Source organism: Melitaea cinxia, chromosome 21, assembly GCF_905220565.1.
Source record: "Melitaea cinxia chromosome 21, ilMelCinx1.1, whole genome shotgun sequence".
Taxonomy (NCBI): Eukaryota; Metazoa; Arthropoda; class Insecta; order Lepidoptera; family Nymphalidae; genus Melitaea; species Melitaea cinxia.
This window is the reverse complement of record NC_059414.1, coordinates 10967079-10980212: the sequence shown is the minus strand read 5'-3', so window position 1 is coordinate 10980212 and position 13134 is coordinate 10967079. Positions and strand designations below refer to the sequence as shown.

Sequence of the window (13134 nt, the reverse complement as noted above, 5' to 3'; positions counted from 1 at the left end):
AAGATATATTAATTATTTTTTACAAAATTGTATACAATTGTTATATCAAATTTATAATTTTCATACCTTTATTTTTTTTTTTTTCATAGAACAAATCTGCACGGCTATGTATATAGTAAAAATAAGTAATTACAATTTATATGTACTAAATAGAATAACAATTTCGTCCCTAATTTAAACATCTGAAAAAAAAATTATATTACAAATAGTCAAAAAATAAAATAGCATAATAAAAAAAAAATACACTAATTATCAAGAAAACGGCGTACAAAAATCATTTGAAATATTTTGTTGTAGATCAATATCTATAGAAATAAATAAAATTGGAGTGTCTGTTTGTAATATTAAAATAACCACTTTTCACTAAATTCATTTGTATGTGTACACAGTACATATACCAAAATAACATTTTTTTATAATTTTTGTCTGTGTATCTGACTGTTTGTTCCGGCTAATCTCTGAAACGGCAGGACCGATTTTGACGGGACTTTCACTAGTAGATACCTAATTTAATAGGAGTAACTTAGGCTACTTTTATTTTAGATTTTTTTTTTTTAGTTCATAACTCTGCAAACTGTCCAATAACATTTTGTTAAATTCCACGCAAATGAAGTCGCGGGCACAACTAGTTCATCAATATTAATTATAGTCAGCTTCAGAACTATCGGCTTGCTGTCTTGGATTATTTACAACAGATTCAGGATTAACCGTATGCGTTGGAGCCGGATTCATAATTCTATTACCCATTCTAGAAACATCTAGAACTGGCAATCTTAAAACGTAATCCTGGTCTAATCTAGATCTTTCCGACCAAGGAATTACTCTAAAGTCTGGATTAGACGTTGAAACAGCGTTTAATCTTGGAATTCTCTGCGCTAATGTTCTTAATCTAGAATTTTCCGTTCGCTCTCTTGTTTCCGGAACAAAATTCTGTACTTCTGTTCTTCTTGGATTATCTGTGCGTTGGTTTGTAAACATGTGTTGATATCTGGCTATTTCGCATGGTAATAACGGTCTAGCGTCTCTGCCAATTCTTTGAACGGTTATTTGTCTTTGATTTTGGTTAGCCGACTCGACTGGGGTTGTTGGGTGGACCAAGATACTATTTTGTGTCATTCTTGTCGGTGATGGGAAGTTTAAAGCTAGAAAATCGGGGAGCGGTACGCAGAAAACCCCTAGTTCATCCTGTAATAGATATTATACGCATTAGTTTATAGGCAAAGTATTTGTAATTAGTAACTGAAAATATATATTTCACAAAATAACTTTGATATAAATTAATGTTGCTAAGCGCATAACTCGAGAATGGCTCGACCGATTCGGCTAATTTATTTTTTGTATGTTCTTGAAGGCCCACGAAAGGTTTTAATAGTTTATAAAAACTAAAATAAAAAAAATTACTATTAACTTTTGACAGAACAAAATCTGTCCGAGCAGCTAGTTAGCTAGTAAACGCATATTATTCTGCAATAAATAATACACTAAGATTTACAACAAAATATCGACCACACTTGGCATCCTGTATACATACCACTGCTGGGCCATATCTACTTAATCTAAGTCTCCTTTCCCAAACTAGGTTCATAGCATTTCTCGACAGTTTTAGAACTGCTGGTCTGAAGTTAAACTATTGTAAAAAAACGCACGCCGATTATAAAACAACTATTTTATATATTACTATATTACTATTTTATGTAGTATAAATGGTTTGGGCAAATAAGAGTTCGTGCATGTTGTAAATACAATTTTAAAAAAAAACTAGGTTAAGTAATTTTTTTATCCCTTGCATTAACTTACATTAGTCACACTATCTAAAATATTTTCAAATTTAAATTGAGGTTGGTATCTCGACCATACCGAACAATCTGTTTTGTCTTCTCAACAATCTGTAGTGTCTTCTCAACAACCTAACAGATACGTCTAAAATATGGATTTTATTTTACAGATAACAAACTATTAACTTACATTAGAATTAGGTGTTTTCTCTCCATTTTCTGGTATCGTGAGGAATGGTTTTCTGTCTACTTCTGTAGATCCACTGTTGGCTGGTTTTTCCTTGTCTCCGTCCAGTGGAATGTCAGGTACTACTTGTAAATCTTCAGGTGGATTCGGTATTACGACGTAACTCGCTATTATACTCGATAATTGGTCTAGAACCTAGAAATTATAAGTAAAGAAAGGAAGAAAACTTGTTTATTTTGCCATAAATATAAAAAGTTTACAATTAATAAATACGAAAGAGTAAAATACAACAATTAAAAAAAGAAGACTATATAAAAACTTTTACACTCCACAATCCAATGTTACAACTCAGACGGCATGATATACGAAAATTTTTCATATATCTGAGCGGGTATGTGCATATATATAACAATTTATCTTATATCTGAGCGGGTATGTGCAGGTACGTGTGACATAGAAGTTGATAATATAATTTCCGAAAAATTAATATTTATTACCTGATCTGCCAACAATCTGTGCTTGGGATCCTTTACTAATAACCTTTGAATTAAAAACACTGTGTTGTCTGAAACTTGCACAGAGTTACCATCCCTAAAACAAAAAACAAAAAAGATATGATCAATGTAAACAATTGTTTTAACAAGTAACTAGATATTCATAATAGTACCTAGTAAATTAGTCAAATAATAAGTCAATTAATCAGTAATTTAATTTAGTAACTAATTAATTTAGTTGAGAGTCAGATAATTTAGTTAAGTAAAAACTTATTCAGAGGCTGTTTCACCACTTGTGGAACTCTATTAAACGGATGACAGTATCCGACAGTAATATGTTTTTGATTCATTATTATATTTTAACATTGAATTCTACTATAATTATGAGATATTTTTATTCACATATATTAATCTTAAAGTTGCAATTTATTATTTGAGGACAAACACGTCCTACTGGCCCATTCTACATTTTGCTGTCAAAGTCTATTTGTATCATCATCTGTCAAATAGCGTTATCCACAACTGATAAAACAGGCCCTTAGTGTAGTAACACTATATTTATTTTGTTAAGTAACTAGTAGTTTAATATATTATTTTTTTTTTAAGATACACATACATAAAACCATGCACTAAGATAAATTAAAAATCTGGACCGCTATCCCGACCGATCTTGTCTGACAATTAAATTTCTTATCACAATAACAGGATCTAAAAAAAAAATCCTAAATCAAACTGACTAAACTATAACAGTACTTACGGTGGTATATTGTAGTTCGCAGCTTGAATACGACTAAATAATTGAGCCAAACTTGTATCACAGAACGGAAACTGGCCATATAACATTGTGTACAATACAACACCAAGAGCCCACATATCAGAAGGTTTACCGAGATATGGCTTACACATTAATACATCCGGGGAAATGTATGCTGGAGAACCTGAAACGTAAGAATTCGTCAATTAATTATTTGTAATATTATACGGTCTTGCTCGAGTATAGGCACCTTTATTTACTGTTGTTTTAAAAGGTTTACGCTATTACATTTTTTTAATGATTACAATTACAGTATTTACAATTACATTATTAAAATACTACAATATATTTTACCAAACCTAAATCATTGGTATAATATCATTAAATTCAAAGAAATTAAAAACTATCCTATGTCCTCCCATGACCATGGTTTCTGTAAAGTATCTAAAACGTCGGGCATCTAATAATTTTTTAATAAACAGCGATAAAATCCGAAAAAGTTGTTTCATTAAAAATTCAAAACTAATATTTTTTAGATTATGATTAATATACTTTAGTGTCTTTTAACTAAGCATGGCAGTCTATGGTAATATGGCAGTATATAAAATATAAATTTAGTAGAACAACTCCTTATCATAGTAACACTGTCTTATTATTATCTTTAATAATTGTCTTAGATATTTTCGAGTTACCATTAAAAATTATGCTATTATTATACAAAATTTTGAAATAAAATACTAATAAATTCAAAATATAATATCATAAGAGAAACTTGTCTTGGGTTCTGCTAGACAAATTCGATAAATATTTTAGGTTGGAATAGAAAGCCAATTTCTAGACAAAGCCCAGTGCCATGCAATGCTACAACGGGGAGTTGTGGCTTCCCATTTTAAAGGTAAACATAAAAGTTGATAGATATTAAAAAACGAGTGTGCTTTAGACCACACGACTGAAGTAAAACTTTTTTAGTTGCCAGTATAGCAATATACGAAACATAACTCTCTCTCTCTCTCTCTATCTCCCTTTCAACTTCCGTTCGCCTCGCTCGATCACACTTTTCATAACGCTCGCTCTCGTCACGCATTCACCAGCTTAATCCCCAAGTCAAGTGTGCATAAAGAAGTTTTACTTCAAAAAGAATCTTTTAAATCAATGATATAAGAAACATTTTGTTCTTACTGAAATAATTTAAAATGGTATATTTACCATGCTTTTTATTATTATTTTGTGGTGCTCGATATTTTAACACTATCTATCTAATGGGTTGTTCACATTCAAAATAAAAAACATGGTTATTATATTAGCTATGTTAATTAGAATCTTATTTTCCCCCCTTATATTTATATGTCCCTTTTTCAGTTCATATTTTTTACATTTTTTTTTCTTTTATTAATCACAAATAATTAATTCTCTATTATAAACATTACAAATAAAGTTTTGAGAATGAAGTATACCGTGATGTTATACCTTACCTCTTTGATCTTTTAAAAGATCCCTGTCACTTCCTAAATGTGTTCCAAGACAAAAGTTTGTTATAACAATCCTTCCAGTCCTTTGATTTAAAACTATATTGCCAAGTTTTAAGTCTCTGTGAACTATGTTTCTCTGAAAGTAATTTATGATATCAATTAGTAATTTATAGCAGAGTTTTACCACTATATCAGAGATTTACTACCAGTTTCATTTAAACTTAGTTAAAATTTAAATACTTTTTAAATAGTAATAACCAAAATAAAATTTATTTTACATTTTAAAAATATTTGTGTAAGTACACAAGACTTGACATTTGGTTTTGTTTGTTTTGTTTACCACTGGTATCTGCTTTCGTTGAATGCACTATAGACATACTATTAGATGGTTATATCTCAAATCATTTTTTTTTATATATCATTAAGTCTAAGTGATAAATAATAAGATTTTAGCATAAAAGTAATTTCTTGTGCAATATGTTTGTTTTAAATTTCTTTAGTTAATTTATTAAATGTTTATGTTATCCTAGCAATTACCAGTAAACTAAAGAAAGTAGTAAATAGTTGACAGTAGGATAACTTTTTTGAGTTTACAACTTAAGAATGGATTTTCATAAAAGGTCCCGGTATGAAAAAAATATGAGGAATAAAATCTAATGACCTCGTTACGTTTTTCGTAACGCCATCTATCGCTTAAGTCTAAAGGCGTAACGTTGTTTTCTAATAACGCCATTTTATCATAGCGTATCATCGACAGATGGTGTTATTTGGTTCTTTTATTTAACATTTGATATGGTATTAATCTTGTTTCTTAGACTCGTAAGCCTTTTTTGTGCCTATTTAGACAGTTGATCTGAATGAGTAAACTCCAGTCGTGCGTCGTAGCTGACACACAAACTTTTTTTTTCTTTTAATATCCTAAAAGTGGGAAACAATTGTACAATTCTACCTGATGGTAAGCAGACACTGTAGCTTATTGATGCTCTCCCAGGAGATCAGGCCACCTTACTCACCACAGGAACACAACACTACTTGATAGCAGTGTTATTTAGCTGTGATCTTCTGTAAGATTGAGGTATTGCTAGTCAGGCTACACCAAATTTTGAGCAAGGCATTTCTTTATGTATCCTACTTATGTATTCATAGTATATCTATAAAGCCTGACGCATACATATTACATATCAAATTGGACCATAAAAATTAAAGCATGTATAGAATATTCTCAAAAAATAACAATTTATTAGACATACCTTATGCAAATTAGCAACAACCCTGACAATATCATAAAAAATTAATATTGCTTCTTTCTCTGGAACTTTTTTTACTTTTGTAACATACTGTTGTAAATTAATAAGTTCACTGCCTTTCTCGCTAAACTGATGTGCAGTAACACAGTCCAATACTAAGAATAGCCTTTGTCGTACTCTTCCTGTATAAATGAAACCTGGTCCGTTAGGATTTGGTATTTCTTCGAGAGCGTGATCCTGAAATATAAATTACATATCAATTTTATCATAACATTCTTCTTATTCTTCAGGGTTATGGGCTTTCAATAGTGCCAAATGAGTACTGATGATTTCGCCAATGTCACATTGAAATATCATTACATTACAAATATTTGCCACATGCAAGAATCCAACCTACAACCACCAGTGCAAGAGTCAAAAGCCTGTGCTGTAATAAATATATGAAAATGACAGTAAGAATAAAAAATAAAGGAGGCAATTAATTTTGTATAGTACCAAATATCATTTACCAGACTAAATAATAAAACATAGCCATGAGTAAGTAGTAAGTAACAACCCTAGTAGAAACATGTATAAATGAAGGTCAAGCTTATCTTACAAAGCAAGGGATGTTCTCACTTAAAACTTTTAGATGGGTATCAAGTTGCTATAGAAATGGAGAACTGACCAAGTAAAAAAAAAACATTTGTAGTAAGGAGATTTTCATACCTTAAACAAACCATGATGATGAATAACACCATCCTGGTCCTTCAAAAGAGATAATAGCGAATATTCGGTGTGTAGAAGCATCTTCCCCTGTCTGTCATCTTGCGTTTCAACCTGCCCTTCATTACGAAGAGTTAGGATTTTTATTTGGTAATAGTCATCAGTCTTTTCTTTACGCGCTAAGCACTGAACTATGCTTTTAACGGGACTAGGTCCTAGTTTCGGGCCTAGCAGGTAAGGACCAGCCTTACGAACGTGTTTATCGGGAACAGGTGTCCCTGGCGCTGGTACGTCACTCTTGTTATACAATAATTTTGGCTTCCTAGGTGAATTTGGACTCAACTTTTTTGAATTTTTAAGCACGGAACTAGACGTTGAACTTGCGTAAGCGGATATTCTCGCTATCTTCGGGCTTGGTTGCAGTAACAAAGGTCGAGTCCGTTTTCCATGATTTACACTACAACTTGGTTTCTCTTGATCCATAACTATTAACAAAAGTAAAATAACGTTAGATAAATTTACAGAGTAAGACTATCGACTCACAAAAGACACGTAAGATTTAGAGACGTTTGATGAACGATAAAAATAAAATCATTATTTTAATACGATTTCAACGGTATAAAAGTGAAAAACCTACTTCTTTTATTTACTTGGACAGATGTCCAGTGTCCACTTTATAATGTTGTTTTAAAATTTATCCCCAATAGGGAAAGGCAAAGGACTATAATCCATACAGCCAGGTCCACTTTATAAATTGTTGTATTATCGCACAGATAACTGTAAATATATTAGTACACGTTTATTGCTATATTTATCGACATTTTTATCGATTTTGTATTGAATCGATACGATCTTAAACACTGGAACAAAGAGCAACACGAAGTGAAACAGGCACCTATATTTTTCATACAACTGAATTGAAGAGTTGTATCGGAGAATTATAATTAAACAAATTAAGAAATATTAATAGTTAATGCTGTCCGTCTGTGGAACTCTCTTCCGCTTTCAATAAAACAAGCTCCAACACAAGCTTGCTTCAAGCAACGCCTTAAAAAGCATTATAATATGTCGCTCATTAAGTCATAACTGTCGCGATTTGTAGTTTACTTTATGTGTACATATATGTATATATTTATGTGTGTGTATATATGTATATATTTTTATATGTGTATGTATGTTTATGTGTGTGTATATGTATATTATATAGTATACCTACACTAAAATATTTACTTATTTATATGCTTTTTTTCTTTAATAATTATGTGTCTATCATATCGTAGTTTTTATCTATTTATTATTGATTTTTCATCCTTAATTTGTGCACACTTCTAACCGCTGCTACTGTATCGTGTCCAGTACCCAAAGGTTATCTGGAAGAAATCACTATTTAGCGATAAGATCGCCTTTGTACATCTTGTATTATTTCTTTCTTTATATGTGTCTGTATTTTGGTGTACATTAAGAATAAATAAATAAATATATTAATGACTTTGATTCATATACTTGTCTGATATAATAGTTTGAGTAGTCACTTTAACCTCACCGGGATCGCATGTTCGTTATTGTTTAGGGTAAATATTTCTTGTAGTGCAAACTGCAAATATTCGTTTATGTTATTTCGTCGTATAGACGTACAAATACAACTATATGGATCTCCCCACCATGTCTCGAAAAGCCTGTAAAGCCTTCAGCCCTGCTTTTTATTACAAAGACCTTATAGCAGTCGTTAGGTGTTCATAATAAATTTATTATCCACCAACCCACTGTAGAGCAGCGTGGTGACTGGTGTAATGCGTGGATTAAGCTCCAAGCTTTTCCCTATGTGTGGACTTTCATGGTGCTTATCCTGCTGGTGGGAAGTGGACAGGCCGTTTTAAAATCAAAACTCACTTTTATAATGACGCAAAATAAAATCTTTAATTAACCACAGATACAATGAGAAGAAAGTATTTTTATTCTTATGTTATAAGAAATACAATTTATTTATTTTATATCAGATCTAATAAAAACGTAGTCATCATGTACATGATAAAACTGTAATGACATTAGAATTTTCGTTGTGCAATATACAACACTAAACTTAAATCTATGATTATTACTATTGACAGATATTTTTAACCATGTTTTTGTGGAGACCTATGTAGTTCTTGACGATTATTGTGACATAATAACCCATCTTATTGTGAAATATTTCATTAAAATAAGTTTTGTAAATATTAAATACCATAAAACAATATGTGGAAGAGCCTTAAGCTAACGCAGACACAGCTATCCAAACTACATTTTAATGGACATAGACTTCAATCCATTGGTGTGCCAGCTCTCGATTCTGTATTGAATCAATGGTACGAATTTTGCAAGAAACCTCCTAAGGGATTCGAAAAATATTTTCAACCAGAAAATAGTCAGAAACAAGCTAATAAACCTGATACTGATGCAGCACCAGCACCGTCAAAAAGTACGCCGCCTAGTCCGAAACCAAGCTCGTCACAAGATAAATGGAATATGAACATGTTCTCTGGTGGTTCAGGAGGTGGCAGAGGCCCGGGGCGCGGCGGTTACGAGGGCCAAGATAGAGAAAAATGGATGATGTTTGGAGCAATGGGTGTTGTAACCTTACTAACAACTATAGCTTACTTCGAACTTCGATACAGAGAAATTAGTTGGCGGGACTTCGTTAATTTATATCTTAATAAAGGACTCGTTGAAAAATTGGAGGTTATAAATAAAAAATGGGTTAGAGTACGCCTGCAAGGGTCTGCTCTTGATGGAAAGATAATATGGTTTGCTATAGGTAGTGTTGATTCATTCGAAAGAAATCTGGAAAATGCACAAATAGAAATGAATGTTGAACCACCTAATTTTATCCCTGTTATCTACAAGACTGAGGTCGAAGCAGCAAGTTTAACAGGAATGCTGCCAACTTTATTGATAATAGGTTTCTTGATCTATATGATGAGAAGATCAGCAGATATGATGGGCAGAGGTGGACGTAAAGGTGGAGGTCTTTTTGGTGGGGTAATGGAATCTACTGCTAAACTCATCAATCCAACAGATATTGGTGTAAAGTTCCAAGATGTAGCTGGTTGTGAAGAAGCTAAGATTGAGATTATGGAATTTGTAAACTTCTTGAAAAATCCTCAGCAATATATTGACTTAGGAGCTAAAATACCTAAGGGAGCCTTACTTACCGGCCCACCTGGTACTGGAAAAACTTTACTTGCTAAGGCTACAGCAGGAGAAGCAAATGTCCCTTTCCTTACAGTGTCAGGGTCGGAGTTTTTGGAAATGTTCGTAGGTGTGGGTCCATCAAGAGTTAGGGATATGTTCAACATGGCCCGTAAGCATGCACCATGCATTCTTTTTATTGATGAAATAGATGCCGTGGGCAGAAAGAGAGGTGGCCGAAGCTTTGGTGGTCATTCTGAACAAGAAAACACACTGAATCAACTGCTAGTAGAAATGGACGGCTTTAACACTACAACAAATGTTGTAGTTTTAGCTGCTACAAACAGAGTTGATATTTTAGATAAAGCCTTATTGAGACCGGGTAGATTTGATAGGCAGATCTTTGTACCAGCTCCTGATATTAAAGGAAGAGCGTCAATCTTCAAAGTCCATTTAGCAATATTAAAGACTAGTTTAAATAAAGAAAATTTGGCACGTAAAATGGCTGCACTAACTCCAGGTTTGTTATTATATTTTCTTGTGATACATGTATTGAGTATAAGCACAGCAGGAACTTTATTGCCAAAATCAGGAGCAGTCTGTTTGGGTAAGTCATAAACGTTACAGAAGATGACAGCAAAACAAGACTGCTCTCAAGTAGCGTTGAGTTCCTGTGGTGAGTAACGTAGCTATAGATAGGAATGGTCAAGGGTAGGTTCACCAACGTGATTTTAATGCACCTGGTGTTGCAAGTGTCCATTGAGTACGGTATCCACTTACTATCAGTGGAACATAACTTCTTTGCCACAATAGTGCTATTAAAAGAAAAAATTTCCATTTAAGGTACAAGGAAAATCTTTGCTATATTCTAGATCAATGCATATAAACAACTAATCGATGATTTCAAGAAAATACAGAAATTTTAACGACGCGTTGGCGCAGTGGTCACAGTACTGACTGTTGCGCTGGCGGTCACGGGTTCGTTATTTGTCGTGGTCTGAGCATATGTGCTTGTATATTTGAATGTGTTTCCGGATCCCCGACACAGGAGAAAATCCTACTGGGGGCCGTTGAGTGTGAAGCGTTTATTTATGTATTTTTTTTAAGTATTAATATTGAATATCCCACATTCAAAAGCCCTCACTAGGATTTTAATCCTATATCCGGGGTCAGGAAACATAAAAGATGTATACAAATTCCAGACCATGACAAACAATAATTATGACCTGTACAGATATTTGTTATGTGGGTCCATTGAACCCACAACAGCTTAAGCATCAGCCTGTTCATTTAACCATTGTGTGTTTTTGTGTAACCAAAAAAAACGGAAAATTACCCATGTGAAAACAATTTCATAGAGACCGCTAAAAAACAGATATATATAACTGAGGTAGGGCACAGCAGTAATTTCCTGCTCAAAATATGGTGCAGCCCGACTGAGTAGTACCTTGACCTTACAGAAGATCACAGCATAATAATACTGTTTTCAAGCAGTGGTTTGTTCCTGTTGATGAGTAAGTTAACCAGAGGTCCTGGGAAGAATAGGAGTTAGGGTCGGCAACGCACTTGCGATTCTTCTGGTGTTGCAGACGCCTAGAAGCTACGGTAATCGCTTATCATCAAGTATCGTATGGCTCATACGTTTGTTTGCCGACCAAGTTAGATAAAAAATAGGAACGTTAAGGTAAAGAAATTATCATAGTGAGTTGAAAAGAGTAGGCTAATTAATAAGTTCCACGTGACGCTGCCACTTCAGGTTAAGATTCCAAGAGTACTATGTTATTATATAAATATGCATTGTGCATTCAGCCTGTAACATTCCACTGCTGGGCCTCTTTCTCCATGTAAAAGGATCGGAGCTTAATCCACCACACTGCTCCACTGTGGGTTGGCGGGTATGTTCCCTACTATGAGTATCAGGTATTTATAATAACAACCGTGACCGACGGCTTAAAGCGCTCTGCGAAGCACGGTGGGGAGAACCCTTACCTTTCAGTTGTATTTGTTAAAATCCTGCCGATAATGTCTCTAACAGCTTATCAAGATATATCCACACCACTTGACAGCTGTCCATGAGTTTTCGCTTCCTTCTTTAACTGCTGGCGATTACGGCTCCTATACTGTCTGCAGTGTCGTATATATTGTTACGATATTCTTTTTAGCTTACTGTCCTATTTTCAAACCAACACAGACTCATACCATATAAGTCAATATTATTATTTTATATTGTAAAAATAATAAATATACTTTTTTATATTTACAGGTTTCACTGGTGCAGACATCGCTAACGTATGCAATGAAGCAGCTCTTATTGCCGCGAGAGAGTTAGCTAATGACATTACAATGAAAAACTTTGAACAAGCTATTGAAAGAGTGGTAGCAGGTATGGAAAAGAAATCGAACGTACTACAACCGGATGAAAGGAAGATCGTCGCTTACCACGAAGCTGGACACGCAGTTGCAGGCTGGTTCCTACAACATGCGGATCCCTTGCTTAAAGTATCAATCATCCCAAGAGGTAAAGGGCTTGGATATGCTCAATATCTACCAAAAGAACAGTATTTGTATAGTAAGGAACAACTTTTCGATAGAATGTGTATGACACTTGGTGGAAGAGTGAGTGAAGAGATATTCTTTGGTAGAATTACAACTGGCGCCCAAGATGACCTTAAAAAAATAACTCAAAGCGCTTACGCTCAAATTGTGCACTACGGTATGAATCCTAAAGTAGGTAACGTTTCGTTCGAAATGCCACAACCTGGAGAGATGGTAATAGATAAACCATATTCAGAGAAAACAGCGGAATTAATTGATTCAGAAGTAAGAGATTTGATAAATTCTGCGCACAAACATACTACAGATTTGTTGATAAAACACAAAGCTAATATAGAAAAAGTTGCTGAGAGGCTATTGAAACAAGAAATTCTGAGCAGGGATGACATGATTGAGCTTTTGGGTCCTAGACCATTCCCAGAAAAGAGTACTTATGAAGAATTTGTTGAAGGTACTGGTTCATTAGATGAAGATACAACTTTGCCTGCTGGCTTAAAGGATTGGAACAAAGAGAAACAACCTTCGACACCACCCCCAGAAAGCATACCATCAGGGGCAAACCCCAGTAAAAATTAAGCTATTTTATGTAGTACGTATTGTTGAGTTTTTAGTCAGTTTATGTGAAATAAATAGATTACCTTAAGATTCAAGGCTTTTTGTTATTTTAAAAGAAGTATATTTATTTGACTCAGAAACAATTGAAAAATACTTTAAATTAAATGTTTAAAGAAAATGTGATTGTATAAAGAGCATTGAATTAATAATAAAGAAATAAAAAAATA

General features: G+C 33.5%; 2 protein-coding genes across 2 annotated transcripts; one reads left to right on the top strand and one right to left on the bottom strand.

Annotated features, from left to right (window-relative positions):
- Positions 1-576: 576 nt before the first annotated feature.
- Positions 577-7305, bottom strand: LOC123664024 (serine/threonine-protein kinase 40-like). Its single transcript, XM_045598651.1, has 8 exons — positions 7269-7305; positions 6635-7116; positions 5930-6163; positions 4683-4815; positions 3214-3394; positions 2460-2553; positions 1966-2157; positions 577-1185 (listed from the first exon to the last, which is right to left on the bottom strand). Exons 2-8 carry the CDS (start codon positions 7112-7114, stop codon positions 640-642), a joined length of 1860 nt encoding a protein of 619 aa, XP_045454607.1. The 5' UTR covers positions 7115-7116; positions 7269-7305; the 3' UTR covers positions 577-639.
- Positions 7306-8727: 1422 nt separating this feature from the next.
- On the top strand, positions 8728-12997 carry LOC123664148 (AFG3-like protein 2). The gene is made up of 2 exons (XM_045598749.1): positions 8728-10319; positions 12063-12997. Exons 1-2 carry the CDS (start codon positions 8867-8869, stop codon positions 12926-12928), a joined length of 2319 nt encoding a protein of 772 aa, XP_045454705.1. The 5' UTR covers positions 8728-8866; the 3' UTR covers positions 12929-12997.
- Positions 12998-13134: the final 137 nt, after the last annotated feature.

What these genes read in the sequence shown, in the direction of transcription:
- LOC123664024 (XM_045598651.1), bottom strand. Translation starts at nt 7,114, where the DNA reads ATGGATCAAGAGAAACCAAGTTGTAGTGTAAATCATGGAAAACGGACT. An exon ending in GCGAACTACAATATACCACC is followed by an intron (nt 2,554 to 3,213) that starts GTAAGTACTGTT and finishes TTTTTGTTTTAG; the next exon opens with GGATGGTAACTCTGTGCAAG. An exon ending in AGAAAACACCTAATTCTAAT is followed by an intron (nt 1,186 to 1,965) that starts GTAAGTTAATAG and finishes TATCTATTACAG; the next exon opens with GATGAACTAGGGGTTTTCTG.
- LOC123664148 (XM_045598749.1), top strand. Translation starts at nt 8,867, where the DNA reads ATGTGGAAGAGCCTTAAGCTAACGCAGACACAGCTATCCAAACTACAT. An exon ending in AATGGCTGCACTAACTCCAG is followed by an intron (nt 10,320 to 12,062) that starts GTTTGTTATTAT and finishes TTATATTTACAG; the next exon opens with GTTTCACTGGTGCAGACATC.